Genomic DNA, 16,667 nt, shown 5'->3' on the forward strand with positions numbered 1-16,667 from the left:
TGAGCTACTTGTGAAGGGGGGGAAGTTACAGAAAGCTTCAAAAAGAGTAAGTGAAGGGTTTAGATTAACAGCATTTGGAGGCTGCTTTTTAAGTCAGAATGAAAATCTAACTGTAGGCATCAAGGGCAAAGTTCCTAGGCTTTCTCATTCTTTTCTAGGGAACTGCTAAACTAGGACTTCTGGCAGCAGCTCAGTTCCTTCATGATTTGTGGAAGGACTGTGTGGAAACATTTGCAGTTAGTGATTAGAATATTTAGAATTTCTTTTACGTTCCCAACTTGAAGGAAACTTGTAGTTGTTGACACTAGAGGGTCACAGAAAGATTTCTGAGCTCAAGGAGCTTGATTCCTGACAAGGCTGAGAAAACGTGTTAGGAAATTGACTTGGTGTGATCCCTTCACAGAGACCAGGTAAACTCTTGTTTAACAGTTTGGAAATGGCTTACTCTTGTAGTTGAAACTGAAAGAAGCAATTCCAGTGGATTTATTTCCTGTTTTCTTCCCTACTGATAAACACTTAAGCTTTGCCATCATTCTGGAGTTTTGCCAGATTTTTTACAGTGATTCTTGCCACTTAAGCCTCCAACTGGTGGATGTGCTTCTTTCCCCTATGGTTTTTGTTTAAAGAAAGAAATTCACACCATCTCTATAGAATAAGCTTGTTAGCTGTTCCTGTCCTTCTCCTCAGAACCAGGAAACTGTGTCCTTGCTGCTGAGTACATAAAAATGTAGTCTGAAAAAAATTCCAGAGCAATTGAATTTATTTTTTTGTATGCCTTTTCATGATGCTAGAAATGCTCCATTCTGCCTCTCTTTACAAGAAGCAGGATTTGCAGAAGGGTCATAGCCCCCTCAGGTGATCTTGGGATGCTTCTGAGAATGTTGGTTTTTAAATTAATTGCGTTATTCTAAATCTGTAAATAGGAATCAAGCCCATGGGATCTTCCTTTATTCTCAGGGTTAATGTAATGGAGAAACTAAAATTGAGACCAGAGCCAAGGAAAAAATGTATTAGGTCTTCAAAATCTTTTTTGTTCTCAGTGCACTTGGCTGATGTTCTGCTGCTATTTGATGCTGTGAACCAGCAAGCTCCTTCCTTACATTTTCCTGGGAAGAATGTATCCTTAATGTAAATTGATTAATTGTTGATCCTAAGCAACCACTAATACTGAGACCAACTGCATGCAGTGTGGGTTTGTTTTTTCCTTTGTGTCACTATTGCCCACTTATGTAGGTAGGGCGTTTCATTTCTAAAGTGAAATTGCCAGGACGCATTCGACCTTGAGATGGTTTGATGTTAATATCCAAAAGCATCAAAAGATCTTGGATTCCGTTTAAAGTTCTGTTGCTATTGAAAAAATTAGAAGAGCTAGAGCATTTTCCTAAAATACCTGTGAACATGCCTGCAAGTTTGAGGACTCTTAACTGTCCTACACCAAGACTCAATGGCAGTGTATTATTATGTGGGCACTGTAATTACCATCCTGTGTTTGGCACTGTGCTTCACATTGCGTGTTCCCAAATACACAGATAAATAGTCTGATTCTTGTAGCCTATTCCTGTATGTCAGGAATCAGCTCCATGCAGACCTCCGGGAAGGCAGTATTTCTAAAGGAAGGGTCTCGGTTTGAGGTCGGTTGTTCCACCCCTGTAATGGTACCTCCTTCTCTTTCCGCCCCTACCACTCCGGATTAACAAGTCATCCTCAGTCATGTGCAGAATATTATTTCTCTTGGAAGTGAAACATGCTGTCTTGAGCCATAATGAACTCTACTGAAGCACCTTGTGCTTTCTCTACTTTGAGCTCTTCAAACAGTACTGTGATTTTAGGAAGTTCTATGCTAGGCAATAATATTTAAAAAATGGAGAATTTCCCCATTTTGCTAAGGGCTGCTGAAGCCTTAGACAAGCATCATTGTTTTCTACTTTTTAACAAGTACAGTTTGTTCTAAGAATGTGTATATTTAATAACTGGGTTCATAAACAATCTTTATTAGTGCCTAAGCTTGTGCTGATATACTTCTATTATGACCGGATATTGACCTGTATTAGTTTCCTGTCTTGTTGATCCAAAGCCTTGTTTGTAACAGAATGGTTTCTGAGAATTCTGTGCTCATCTCCAGTTGTTTGTTTTCTCTTTTTCATCTTTGGGCAAGACATGTGAAAGTGTTTTCAAGTTTGGCCATGATGAAAATGTTTAGTTTTTGTAGACATAAACAGTCACAAGCATTTCCTGAACAGAAGCCTTTGCAGTCCCTGTGCAAGCCTCTTTGTCAATAGCTATCTTAATGTGTCAGTGAAGCAAAACTAATAGGATTTATAAGTTTTGCCACTTCGGTAACTGTGAACATAGACAGCATTATGATCTGCACTTAGAATTCTCTTGTTTACATTAACCTTTTAAAGGTAGCTTTTCTGCTAGACAGATTTTGCATGGTTTTTGAGAATTTGAATGCAAAGTCACAATGCTTTGGTGCCTGACTGTGCGTGGTCTTGGTACTTAGAAAAGGGAAAAACCAGACAAACAAATGAGACAACAAAAATGATAATTAAAGGAAACAAACAAAACAAAACCCCAACAAATAACAAATGCACCACTTTGAAGACCAGGTGATAATGCTAGTGTCCTTCAATCAGTAGAGGAGACGTTCTCAATCACACCACATTAGGCCATAGAGTCTAGGAATTTTACACAGGAGGTCCACCGTGACTTTTAAGTGTCATGCTGTTCCTTGAGTTGAACTAAATATTTGCAGGACAGGTTCTATTATCTTTAGTACTCCCCAGCAAGAGTCTGTGTTGAAGTTCAGGGCAGAGTTATTTAATGTTCTGATAGCATGGCTTTTTAACGGGGAAGGGGGGGGGAATACTAATGGCAAAGAAGGGAAATCTCAAGAAGTTGTCGTGTACAAAAGGGGCTTTGGAAAACTTCAGTAATGTTTTCTGAGCATAGAGTTTTCATGCACACTTGGAAACACTGGATGTTTTATATGTTCTGTGTGTTAACATTTGGGTTTAGGATTTTATTCTTTCTGTGGAAGTCCTCCTGAATTGTTTTCTCAACCTTATATATGTAGTTACTGTGTTGGTCTTAATTTCTAGCATAGTGCGATATTGCATTTGTGGAATACTTTTCCTTCTGCATGTGTCTGTTGCTGTAAATGACAGCAGACTTCCATTAAAATTTGTTTTAAATGAAATTACAAGTGGTAAATCCAACAGTGAAGGAACTCAAATTGTGGTACTGCTCATTTCAGGAGGAATGTGAATATATTTTAAAGGCTTCAAAATTACTTATATTTGAATGTTTCTGTTAAATTTTTACTTGTCAGATGTTGTTGAGCTGGAGGCAGACTAAGGGAAGTCTTGAAACTAGATTGTTGAAAGCTTTTCCTGCTAGAAATTGGATTTGAAACAAGGAAGCTCTGTTTCTTTCATCAAGGCATCCATTTTAACACAATTACTATAGTTTCATGTAAATCCTTGATATTGAGGTGTAGATGTGTTTTGTTTAAAAGTTCACTTTTAAGTAGCATCGGTAACTGTGTTTTGTAAGTAACTATATTGCTTTCTCACTGTTTTCTCAGGCTCCCATCCCAAAGAGTGCTCTTGTTCCTGTGATACCTATTGCCAAATCAACAGGATCACGATTCAGAAACAGTGTGGAAGGATTGAATCAGGAGATTGAGATAATAATTAAGGAGACAGGAGACAAAGAGGAACAACTTGTTGTATGTATCTGCCACCATACTTGTTTTCTGTTATTTTGGTTTTGCTCTGAGTTGCTTCAGTTATAAGCTTTGTTTTGCACAGTTTTTTAGTGCAATTTGCCTGGAATTCATTTTGCTTTCTTTAATAAAGGTAGTTGAAAAGTCTCTTGGAAAGCAAATGGAAGAGTTGAATCTGAACCTTTTCTGCTGTGATTACTGTGATGTAATTAGTTTTCCAGTAAAATAAGAAATTTCAGTAAAACAGGGCAGTAGGTCTGTTTTGGGAGTTCTTGTAGTAACTTTTTCTTCTTTTTGCCCATGCTGAACTATCCCCATCCCAGTTGAAGCATAACTTCCCCATTTTTAACTTTTCATTTTACTTTTAGTTGTTTTTAGAGGTAAATTTAGAGTGTCAGAAATACAGGCCATGAAGATGATTGAGGGACTGGAACATCTTTCATATGAGAAAAGGCTGAGAAAGCTGGGACTGTTCAGCCTTGAGAAGAGAAAGCTTGGGGATGGTCTGATGTGCAGGATGGAAGAAGAGGGAGCTGGACTCTTCTCAGTAGTGCTGAAGAGGGCAAGAGTTAGTGGGCATAAATTAACATGAAATTCAGTCTGAACAGCAGGAAAACACCTTTCTTTCTTTCTCCCCCAAGTCCTCAGATGTGTGAGGGTGCTCAGAAGTGGAACAAGTTGCTCAGAGAGGTTGTGGAATCACTGTCTATGGAGGTGCTCAAAAGTTGGCTGGACACTAGCTGAGTCTGCTTGAGCAGGGGTGTTGGATTAAGTGATTCTCAAAAGGTCTCTTCCAACCTCAGCAATTCTGTGATTCTGTGAAAGCTTGACAACTGTTGTCCTTAGTTTCCAAATCTGACTTACTTTCTGTTGGAGTCTTGTGTAATGAATGAAACAGCTTTATGAAACCTGAAAAAACCCTCAGCATTACTGTATTTAAAGAAATTGCTAACCAGGCAAGAGCCAGGCATCTGATACATTTTGTTTTTTACTAGCCTCAAGATATTCCAGATGGGCATCGTGCACCACCTCCGCTCGTTCAGCGTAGTAGTAGTACTCGCAGCATTGATACCCAAACGCCTGGTGGAGCAGACAGGGGTAGTAATAACAGCAGCCGTTCCCAGTCAGTATCTCCAACCTCATTTCTTACCATCTCTAATGAAGGCAGTGAAGAAAGTCCGTGTTCTACAGATGATCCTCTTGCTGATTCCAGAGATAAAGGTACTGTGTAACTAACAATTCAACAAAGCTAAACTGCAACCTGTTGTGATGTGCGTGAGCATGTTATAAAAGAAGGGGTTTGTTTCCCACATCCATGGAGAAATGGCTCCAGATACTGTGTGTGCACACTTGTGTAGTGTTCTGTAATTGAAGCTGGATAGATGTAACTGAGGAATGTGCTTCCCAAACAAGTTTTTGTTTTTAAATAATGGATTAAAGTACTTTAAGCAAGCTGGGGAAGCTGGAGTGTACAGCAACAGGTGGAACAGCAAAGTAGGCTAGTCGTGTTGCTTGTGTCAGGTATTCTTCATGATCTCAGACAAAATGGGCAACCTTCCAGGACTTCATACATGCACCCGTAAAAGTTAACGGTTTGGGGTGCTTTGATTATTCTTTTATCAGAAGTATTCTGAGTTAATCTAGAAAAATTTTATGATTCAACATAAACTTGTTCTGGTTTTTAAGGAATATGGCTTCTGCCCATTTCTTTTGGCTGGATTGTGACAGCACAGGACCACAGATTCACATTTGAAGTTACAAAACAGAAGTGTCTAGGAATAAACAGATATTGAAGAGGAGCCTGAAAATAGTATAAGGAGAAATGGAGAGGAGTGAAGAGCTTCAGATAATAAACCTTATTTGCAAATAAACTTGGAGGCAAATGAAAACATTTCTTAATTTTATATCATTGGTAGTGAAGTGGTTTCAGTTTGGGGGGCATTTAAAGATTGGGGTTATTGGAGTTTTTTTATAGTGTGACACATTAAAGTAACGAGAAACTCTTTTCCTGCAGAGAATGGGAATAATTCTCCCTTGCCAAAATATGCTACCTCACCAAAACCCAACAACAGCTACATGTTCAAGCGTGAACCTCCAGAGGGCTGTGAAAAGGTTAAAGTGTTTGAGGAAAGCTTGTAAGTTGATCTTTACTAAATAAGAAATATTCAGAGTTACCCATTGGTTTACTGATTTTGTGTTGGAGCAAAATTATTAGTCCAGTTACTAATACCATGCTAACAGCCGGATCTCTGTTTTGTGTGACTATATAGTGGCATGTATGAGTGTATTTTATTGCTGGATTCTTTTTTTAAATCAGCATATTGAGAGACTTCTTAAACCAGCATAACTTGAGAAGATTGTCTTTTACCTGGCAGGTAGTGGGGGAGGAACTCTTAATAACCACATGTGATAAGAAGCTGTCATACAGGTGTATCAGCTAATACGTCATGACTTGACAGGCACATTGTAATCTAGACTCTGAAGACCGTATTCTTTTCAGCTATGTCTGTGTAGCTGTGAAACCTCTAGTGACAGATGAGTAAATTTGACCCTACCTATTTGATGCTTTGGTTATTGTGAAAACGCCAGCTTTTGTCATTGGATATATTCTGGGGATTTAATGTTTTATTCTTATTTTCAGTGGAGGTTTTATATCCTTGTATTAGTTGTATGCAGAACTCTTAACCTGTAATTAAAAACTTCATTTCATCACACAGGAAGCGTAATTTGTTTATAATACTCTTATTTCAACAATGCATAGTTCTGCTTATTCTAGTGTAAGGAGTAATTAAAAAAAAGTATAGGTGGCTTGTATTTTCCATTTCTGATTGCTGAAAATGTATTCTGAGAATTCTTTATGGTCTCTTCATAGCATTACGCATAGCATGTGTAAGCTGCATTGCCAACAGGTTGGATAGTCTTCACTTGCTCCAGGAACATACTTTATTGTAACTTGACTTGCATTTGCATTTCTTTTGGGGTATCCTTGCTGCGTAACTGTAGGACTGGTCTGCTGTACAATGAAACAGGCTTCTACAGGAGTCTTTATGTAGATGCTGCAGTCGCATGCAAAAATCATTTTCACATGTGGCACTTGCATTCCACATGTACATGAAATACATGAGCGGGACTATTTAAACCTCAACCTTTGCTTAACATTATTTGTTTGGAGCTTTTAGGATTTTCATTTGGGGGAAAAACTTACAAATGGATTTTTGGCTTTTCTGGACACTCTGAGAATCAGCTAACATGGAAACATACCCTATTTCATAAGCAGAATTACTTTTCAGAGTAGAAGTATCTTCTACAAGAGTATACTGAAAGATTAGCTTGCTTGGCCCAGTTAGAATGAAGACAGAAGTCCATTCAGCTATCTAACACACGCATGGAAGAGAACGGGAGGTTATAAGCTAAAGGACAGTGCTGACAACAAGAGAAAAATGGGTATAAATTTCTGATAGCTTTTTCCAGCAGAGAAGAGAGGCTCTGGAGCAGATTCCCATGGTTTTGCCATAAAGAGTTGTACTAGTTTAGTAGATATATATTGCATCGAGATACACAGAAGGCATTCTTGTGCTATCCACAGTTTCTTTCATCTGTCTTTCATAATGCATGAGTTTGTTGAATTATATGCTGAGATGGCAAAACTGCAAGTTAGGATCTAAATAGGTGTTCCACACTTCCTTCCCTGGTTACAGGTACTTAATCATAAATGCCACTTTGAGAATACTACATTTTATTCCCTGCACTGAGTTTTTTAAGGAAGAGGGTCTTATCTTTTACAGAGGTTCAGGCTGCACTCAGGTGGACATGCAATGGAGGCAGAAGTATGGGGAAGGGAATCCCACTATGGTCATGAACAGCTCCAAGACATACAATATTAGAAACATTGCTATGCCAGCTTTCTCTCGCAAGGCTTGGTGTATAAAGAGTGTTGGGGTGGGGCAGAATGTGTTGGGTTGTGAAAGTTTCTGGAGAACACAATTGAGAATGCTTTCTCATATATTGGATATGCCAGTGCATGGACAGGTTTTGTGATCTGCAACATGAACTTAGTGTCTTCCTTGGGTTAGGAGACAGCCTGCCCTAATAATGTGTTGTTTATCTCCCAAGTATACGTGAAGAAGCAGTTTAAACCATCTTGCCATTTGCCATGTGGTACAAGTCTCATTAAGGCATTATTGAGTGGGTGAAATATTTTAACTATCAGCTTGTTCCCACTGGTATCTTCAGCCATATGTACTTGCCATTGACAGAATTTGGTGGTTCAATGTAATCTTAAAACTACTATGTGTGTTTTACTTCTAGGCCAAAGCCATTGCATGAAATTCCAGCCTTCTACTGCCCTGACAAGAACAAAGTGAATTTCATTCCTAAAAGTGGCTCTGCTTTCTGTCTTGTCAGTATCCTCAAGCCACTTCTTCCAACACAGGATCTCACGCTTAAGGGCACCACACACAGCCTGACTGTCTCCTCCAGCATGACACCCGGTTTGTTACAGCCCATTTCTATGGCCTCCTTGTCTACAAACACAGATCAAGACAGGATCTCTCGTGGAACAAGTACAATAATACCACAGACCTCTATACTCCAGCAATCCGGACCTATTGAGGAAGCTGAAGGATAGATTTAGATTGTCTTGACATTTCTCTGGGCAACTACTGGGAAAAAATTGGAACCAGTTCACTGGACCTTTCTGATCACACTAGTTGCATTGTTTTAACAATTTATGGCACTGTCATTATTGGACTCTTTGTACAGTTGGTAGTTTGGTAGCACATTGAGAAGTTCAGGAGGACGCAGCAGCTGATACTCTGTTGCAGTTTCTGCTTATGAAGACTCCGGTTCTGTTTCTCTCCTACTTTTTTAAACACTGGTGAAAACAAAGACTGCCATACTCCTTTGCCATTTAAAGGACCAGTTGTTGTAATGCTGTGTGTCCTTTGACTTTTTTCCCACTGAAACAAAAATCTCAAGGCCAATCAGCTGATCCCATTTACCATTGTAATATGCAGAGGGAGGGGCAATCAGATGATTTTGCAAGATGTCTTTTGTATGAAAATGTGTATTTTGTAAAAGTAATTGCCTTTTCTGGTGCATAGCAGGTGGTGTTTAGAAGACACTTTCCTGGCGACGATCCCCCTGCCCCATTTTATTTTGGGTTTTGGGTTTTTTTTGTAGGGAAGGTTCTTTTTTACTTGGCTGGTTTACAGCTGCTGGGACCAAAGGATTGCTGAAGTATTTCAGCAGTCTCAAATTATGTGACCTTGCTGAACAGCCTCAGCCCTAACCTAAATAAGATAATATGTCTGAAACTTTTGAAACAGAATAGTATTCAAAAAGCAGTGTTAGTGTATAGTGTACATTTTGTTGATATTGGAAGTTTGCTTTTCAGGTAAGTCACATTCTTAAAACTCCTTCCTTCACAGAATTCCCACCAATGTTGGTTTATTGGCTGGAAAATTGCGTTGTAAAGCACTTGCCCCAGTGTCGTTCTATTTGTCCATAAGATTTTTGTGCAGGGGTGGGGAAAAAAAATGTTACCCTCTTACTCGGTATTGTTTCTTGCAGGAGATATGTCACTTGCCTCTTAGAGGCTTGCTTGGCTATTTACAGAGTTAGTCAGCCTGAATCATTAATCACTCTTGGCACAAATTTGCTCTGACATGACTCATCACTGTATTATAAACCTTGGCCACATAATACTGAAATATCTGTGCATGGTTTCCTCCCTGTTGTCATAGTGGTGTTTTGTGTGTCTGTTGAAGTTGATGGTTTGTCAGGCATGGTATCTGTTACATGGAAATTCACAGCAGCAGATACATTCTCCCTTTTTGACCAGCAACTTGGGCTGGCATGTAAAACAGAGGATCTTTTTAATACGTGGTCTGTCCTGACGTACAGCAGTTTATGATTCCTTTGAAATTATAATGAAAGATGAAAATGGGTGGAAAGGCAATTGCAAACAGAAACTTCAGGAAAAATACAATACAGATATGCAAAAAAACTGCAGTGACCTGATGATCAGTGCTGTATCAACTTACAAAACAAGTTTACCTTGTACCTTTTTTACAGAGTTAGATTCAGTAATTTCAAAGTAAGTGTCATCGTGGACAGTCTCTGGGTCTCGATAGTGGTCTGTTACACGGGAGCAGTTCTGACCGGCTTGCATACGCATAGCTTCCATGGATCAGTTGCATACTCAGGTCCACTCATAGCTGCATCTGTTTAAAGATGATACTGTAAATACAAAATTTAATTCAGTGCTTACTATGCTAAATTTGGTTACAAACATTTCACTTGGGAGAAAAAAAACCAAAACAGACTGCATACCTGTGCACATAATAGTTGTGGGTTTTGATGCACATTTCCTGTTCCTTTAAATTCTACATAAACAATTATGATAGCAGTGTACTTTACTCAGCAAGTAAGAGTAAATCACACTAGATGGTATACTGAATCCTTGCTTAAGGTACTGCAAAAATTCTTTAAACAAAAAATGTACCAGAAAGTGTTTAAATATTAGACATGTTAAATTAGCAAGCGAGCAGAATTTGGTTTACTCTCCATCTTCCCATTGAAATAGATAGGATTGTGCAGATGCAACTGAAGAACTCTGTTTTGAAGTAGCAGCTCTGATTTATATTGAAGAAGTAGTTGAGGGACAGAGTTTTAAAGTAAGTGGCTTTGTGCATCAAATTTGGCCAGTTGATTATTCTTTCTAGGTTTGGTGGATATTAATTATTTTTTTCTGAAACACTTACAGTGCAATTTGAAGTCTAAAATTTACTGCTTTAGATAGGTTTGGGTGTTTTTTTTTCAAACCTGGTGTGGCTGGATTCATGGAAGATCAGATCATTCAGGTGAAGGAAGTACTTGTAAGTCTGTTTTCTGTTTCTGTAACAGCAGTATGTCGAGCTTCTCCGTCAATACCACACTGCCTAGTGCTTTATCAGGAGATCTTAACTGAATGGTTAAGAACCAAAGGGCTAAAGTTAATGAATAGTCTTTACTACAGCCTTGAGGCTTAACTGACTTCACCAAAACTGCATTCCGATGTTTGTTTTCATCACAGAGTGACTCTCCAAATAGCAGTGGGCTTTCATGCCCTAGGACTTTCTTTTGCACCTGTTGTAGTACTTGAGCATCTCTTTGGTAGTTTACTTTGTATGTTATTGGACAATGTACTGTACAAGTTAGTGAGCTGCTCTGATAAAAAACAGACATAAATGTGTGAGGTTCTTGCTTTTTATAAGAACTGCATGCAGGACTACATTCAGTCTTTTTTATATGCAGGACAACTCCACCATTGCCGTGGCAGCTCTACTTTACTCTGAATCCATACTAAAGACTCAGAATTAAGAAAATATGACAGCTTTCATTCCAAGACCAGCTTTTGCATGTGTGCATACAAAAATTAGCCTTAAACTTTTTATGTGCTGTCTTGTGCCACAGCAGAGCTGTTAGATAAAGTAATTACATCAATTTCAAAATAGATCTGAGAGCTCATGGAGCTTTTTTAAAGTTCTTCTATTTATAAAGTGGGATATTCTGGTCTGGGGGGGCTTGACCCATGTATTACTCAAGCACAGTTTTACTGGAAGCTCAAGTTCTTTTGGCATACTTTAAATCCTAACTATGCATAGACCTAGTCAGTTCCTTGATTGCCTACTTTGTAGCGTAAGAAAAATTAGAGGTCTATTTTTATGCACAACTTGACACACTTGATATTCTTGTTTTCTTGGTATTTCACACTTCTAGCCACACTTAAAGTCTGGTGGCGGTGCTTAGTAATGCTGCCAGTTGATTTGGAGATGTACTAGGTGGTGTTCCTCCAGCTGTAAATCCTACATAAGTCACAAGGAGGGAGGTATTATTGTAATGAAGGTCTGTGGTGCCAGCTATGGCTATTGATATCCTTTTTTAAAACACTCAAGGCACAAGGGAAGAGGACTTTGTTCAAGTTTGACCTGCTTTAGCCGTTCTCATCTTGCTTGGTGCCATACTGCTATAGCAACAAATTTAAGTGCTTGGAAAAGTAACAGATAACGCTTGAGTATATATGTGTTGGAAAGAAATTCTTATTTGCACATACATATCCCAAGTGAGGAAAAAAAGGGAGTGAAAATTAAATACTGCATACTGTGCAAGTAAATGATTGCTGTGTTTGATTTATGTAAAGCAATAGCAGCTCTTAAAAGGTGTATTTAGTCTCAGGGCTATTTTTTTGGTTTGTTCTAAAATCTTCTGGAATTCAGAAACTGTTAGAAAACACTGAAGCAGAGTCTTTTGGGAAGAGAAAAAAGTCATACCCATTAACCTTTCTTCTGCCTCAGGCTAATTTCTTGTTGCTTATTGGGTTTTATAGAATTCAGTGGTACAGCAATAATTCCTGGCTGAAGTACTATGTTCTGTCCCTGCCATCTCTGAAATGCTGATGTATTTACAGTAACTCGCTGCCAGTGATGTCCATGTTTCCTTCATGAGTATCTGGCAGCTTTTCTGTGAGACGGTGAAGGTGAAAGAAAATGCGTGGAAAGTCACCAGAGACAAGCAGTTACAAAGATCAGTGCTGCAGGGTGACTTCTCGATTTCCATTTGACTGATTGTGCGCACACATACAGTCTGCGTAGGTCTGCTGCTTTTATCTTTATGGCTTGAGGCAGGACTGAAGTTTGTAAAGATCTTTGTTTTTTATGGACAGACTTGCAGACTTGTTCTCATCCAGAACTGAAGTGTGCTTGCATTTACCTCCAGAGCAAATCTTGTGTGTCATTCTTACTTGTGCTCATGAATATGATCTGCAAAAAAGACCCTGGATATCAAAGAATCAGACCCTTGAGGAGTTCAGGACTGTGCTTCCTCTTTATAACTCCATAATTTAAGTGTGTGCTCTTCATGAAATGTCACAGCTTAAAGATGTTGTGGCTTAGACCCAAACCCTTAGAGGTTGGCATGTATTAAAATAAAAATGTTGACTCTTAGAAAAGGTAATAGAAGATGTGTCTTTCCTAACCTAGGGAGGTGAAAAGCACGGTGGAGGAACTAGTTTCATTGCGATCAAAGAGTTCTTATGGAATTGCTTTTCTAAACCTGGGTGTGCAGGAGAACAGAATGACCACTTACTGCGAGATGTACCTGTATATTTTCTTGACATGAGTTTGTGAGTGCTAAGCAACTCTGAAAATCAGTTCTGCTTTTAACATTTTGGTCATACCAAGAATGACCCCGATGCACTGTTTTGAAACTGTTATTTTGTGTGTTGTGTGAAGAGAGAATGTTAACTCTTCACAAGTGTTTTGTGAAATTCCAGTCCTGTGCCCTAACTAAACTGCAACAGTCTTTTTCTGAATGCTCCAAATGTAAATGGAGTCCTGTTACTGCTTGCTTGATTTCATTGCATGTCATCAGTAAATGCTTAAGGTATGGTCTTTGTTTAATAGCTCTTCGTTGGGGTTTGTATTTGACTACGGAGACTTCTGTAGCGTTGATAGGTCTATCTGAATTGCAGACGAGGACTTGGCCTGGTAACACTGCAAACTAACATTTCTTACACAAATTCCTTTTGAAACAGCTCTCTTGGGAAGATTTAGTAAGCTAAAAAACAATAGATAAAAACCTGTCTGGTTCCTCGTCCACCCTAATTCTCAATGTACTGATAGTTGAATATTGCTTGGCTTTATTCTAAATTATTTCATTTCTTGAAATGTGCAATTTTTGAGGGTAGCAGTCAAGGGGTATCCAAAACTGCCATTAGATTTGCCTTTATATGAAATCGGCTGATATGTTTTCCTCTATTACACTGTGATAACTTGTGGAGGTGTTCTTGCATATGTTGTACTCATAGGTTACTTGTTGCATGTAAGGCGATTTTTGTAAGCAAGAGGAATTCCAGGGATGTTCTGCAAAAAGGACCTATTCTGAGGTGATGTACACTGGTGTAAAACTGGAGCAGCTCCACTAATTTCAATGGAATTCTTGATTTACACTAGTCTCTTTGCTATGTGTAGTTATGCCAGTACTATTTTGCACAATGTTATTTTGAATCTTGAGTTCTGAATTGTGAACTGTTTCTGCTGCAAACAGTGAACATTTTACAAACTGCAATAGCGGAATGTTTCGGGATGATTTTTTTATTTTATTTTTTTTTCCCTAAAATAAAAATTTATCACTTCAAACCATGGGCTAATCTTGGATTTAATTTCAATAGCGAGCGGGTTTATGTGCTTGAAGATTTGCCTGAGGATTCACCCTGAGGGCAATAGGTATTTAGTTAAAAAATATGCTTTTAACCCTTTCAGAGGAAATTCATTGGAGTGAAAATCTGTGATCAATCCATACCCCTATTCCGCTGGCGCATCCTCAGAATAAGCCTGAGAATCTGCCTTTCCCCATCTTCATCTGAAGTAGGTTTGGTCAGTTCCTGAGCACTTTACAATTCCACTGCTAAGAGAAGATGCTGCAAGTCCTGGATTTCAGGAACAGAAGGATGCAGCATGTGTTCTTCTGGGAATGACACTATGGGAGCAGGACTGGAAAAAAAAAAAAAGACCTGAATTTCTGCTGGTAGGTTCATACTGCTTTTCTATACCTGGGAAGGTACTTAACACAGTTTGTTGAAATACTCTCATATTTGTCATGTTTCTGTTCACTGAAAATGAACTTCTTTCTTCATGAGCAGAACTAGGTAAATTGTGTGGGTTTGGGTTTCTTGCTGGCTCCTCTTGTTTTAAATTTAGGATGTCTAAAAGGCTTGGAGCAGTTCCCCTTCTGGGAAATCACTGTCATCTATATTTCGTTCTAGAATAAACAGAGAGGTAGAAGGTTTCCCTTCTCAGGAAACCTTTCTTCCTTGAGGAATCTGAAGGATTACCAGTGTGTACCCCTCAAGGCAGGGCTGTGGGCTTGTGTTTTTCTGTCAGTGGAAAGCGTTGGGCCAATACATGCAACACTAGCATCAGATTCCCAGGAATATGCATTTTTCCAGCTGCTGTCCATGGGTAAATTCATGCTTAACTCTTGGTTGAAATAGAAGGGAGGAATTAATAGCTGTTGAAGTCTGGAGAAGAACAGTCTTTTCTGCATGTGATGCTTTATCACATTTTATTCGTTCTTTCATCTGTGTGGTTGTCTGTGGATGTTTTTCTGTCTCCAGGTGAACAGGATCTGATTCATTACTGAGCAGGCTAGGACCATTCTCCATTAAACTGTTTCTTCATCACTAATTACAAATCCAGTCTTTGAGGTTTCATGCCTGCAAGGATGATTTTACTGTAAATACATCTGGTGTTTAATTTCTTTTCACACTTTATATGACATACAGGTAAACTGCAAGACATATTCAGAAGCTGATGAAGATAACCTATGAAGACACAAAACTGAGAAAGTAACTGGTGAGCAATGACAGTCCTCCAATTCTTGACTCTTGGTTTTCATCGTGAGAGGTTATGTTCCTCGGCTAAATGGCTGTTCATTTTCTTTCTTCAGATTGGGAGACAGACAACCAAGCAGGACATCAGCTAGGAGAATTTCTCAGGTATCTCAGTTTTTTTCCTGAGAGTTAGGTCTGACTGCATAGCTAATTGGTATACAAGCTGTGAGCCAAGGCTGCATGTGTTTTTTCCTATCCCCTTATTGTCCTCTTGCCTCCTCTTGGCTCTCCGCTCAGCATTTGGAAGTTGTGTAAGTTGGTCATCCCACCCAGACTTTGAAAACTCTGGAATGTTACTGTCTTAAAATATTCCTTCTGCATACTGCAGTTACAGAAGCACTGTTCAGTGCCAGACATGTACGGTGGCCTTAAAGTTAGAATAACCTCTGTGCTTAATTACAAGTTAGGGTAGAACTTGTACTGGCCAAATTAACGTAAAGGTTACATCTTGGCCTAGCACAAAGATTTGGCTTGGCTTTTTCAGATTCAAGATTTTGATTGTGTCTTGAAACGATTTTTCTATAGACAAGAATTCATAGAAGCGCTGCTCAGCTGCAAGACATATTCAGGTGCTCTGTAGGGCAGATGGAGAGCTTCAGCAGAGTTTGGTGTACAATTCGCAGATAAAATTACCTGTAATTGCTGCAGTGAATACAGTTCACGTTAGCTGGGAAACTATGAACTAGGCTGAGTAGTCAGATAATTACAAGTTACTCCTCTCTTGAGATGAAGTTTTTTGTTTCCATTTTCTGCTTAAATAGTTTGCTTCAAAAAAAAAAAAAAAAAAAAGGTAAAAAAAGAAAGAAAAGCCTAGACCATTTTCAACCTTTTCTGTTTTATCCTTGTTAGGAGCTTGCTTAACTGCATGTTGCTGCAGTATGTGTGGAACAGTTCCCTTTCCCCACACAAAAAGCGATCTTTTCATAATGACTTTTAATGCAAGTTGTAAGCCATGTCTTCAGCCCATAAAGTTGACCTTCAGGTTTTTGGAAGTCTGTGAAGTTCCAATAGATTTCTTCAAATAAAACTGCAAGGGGTGTCCTTGCCCCCAGGAGTAGGATGGATGGCAGCATTTTTCTTTAGATGCATTACAGCTGCCATTCCATATTGCCAATATCTATACACAGCATAAGCCAACTGCATGGAAAGTGGCAGGTCACTTAATTCAGGAGTCGTAATACAGGGTGTTTCTTACCTAAAACTGCAGTCTCTGGACACCATTGAATGCAGTTATTCTAAGACCATAGCTTCACAAATGTGTCTTCAGTACCATTGCTCGTTTAAATCAGTATCACATACGTACCTGTTCTTTGCTTCCACAGCATTCTTCAGTTGTGCCACAACCTGAGTTAAAATAGCCTTTAAAACCCACTGCTGTGCTGTCGGAACTGACAGGATCTGAAATGCAAGATCACGTAGAGTCTGCACAAACTGAAAGAAATGTTCAAACTATGTCCTCTAGTGTAATTCTCCATGGTCTAAGGCTTACTGAAATCCACAGGGCATTGA

The 16,667-nt window shown here is 39.0% G+C and overlaps 1 protein-coding gene across 1 annotated transcript in view; it reads left to right on the top strand.

Annotated features, from left to right (window-relative positions):
* The window catches only part of FAM117B (family with sequence similarity 117 member B), a 29,577-nt gene extending 15,672 nt beyond the window's left edge, over nt 1-13,905 (top strand). Inside the window, exons 5-8 of the mRNA XM_061378047.1 lie at nt 3,587-3,730; nt 4,723-4,948; nt 5,742-5,862; nt 8,036-13,905. Coding sequence (XP_061234031.1) covers nt 3,587-3,730; nt 4,723-4,948; nt 5,742-5,862; nt 8,036-8,354 — 810 coding nt within the window. The 3' untranslated portion in view covers nt 8,355-13,905. The remainder of the gene's footprint in view (nt 1-3,586; nt 3,731-4,722; nt 4,949-5,741; nt 5,863-8,035) is intronic.
* Nucleotides 13,906-16,667: the final 2,762 nt, after the last annotated feature.

The sequence above is a fragment of the Neopsephotus bourkii genome, unplaced genomic scaffold (genome assembly GCF_033783945.1).
Source record: "Neopsephotus bourkii isolate Nb327-2 ecotype Australia unplaced genomic scaffold, CSIRO-AGI_Nbou_v1 NB_196, whole genome shotgun sequence".
In the NCBI taxonomy this organism is placed as follows: Eukaryota; Metazoa; Chordata; class Aves; order Psittaciformes; family Psittacidae; genus Neopsephotus; species Neopsephotus bourkii.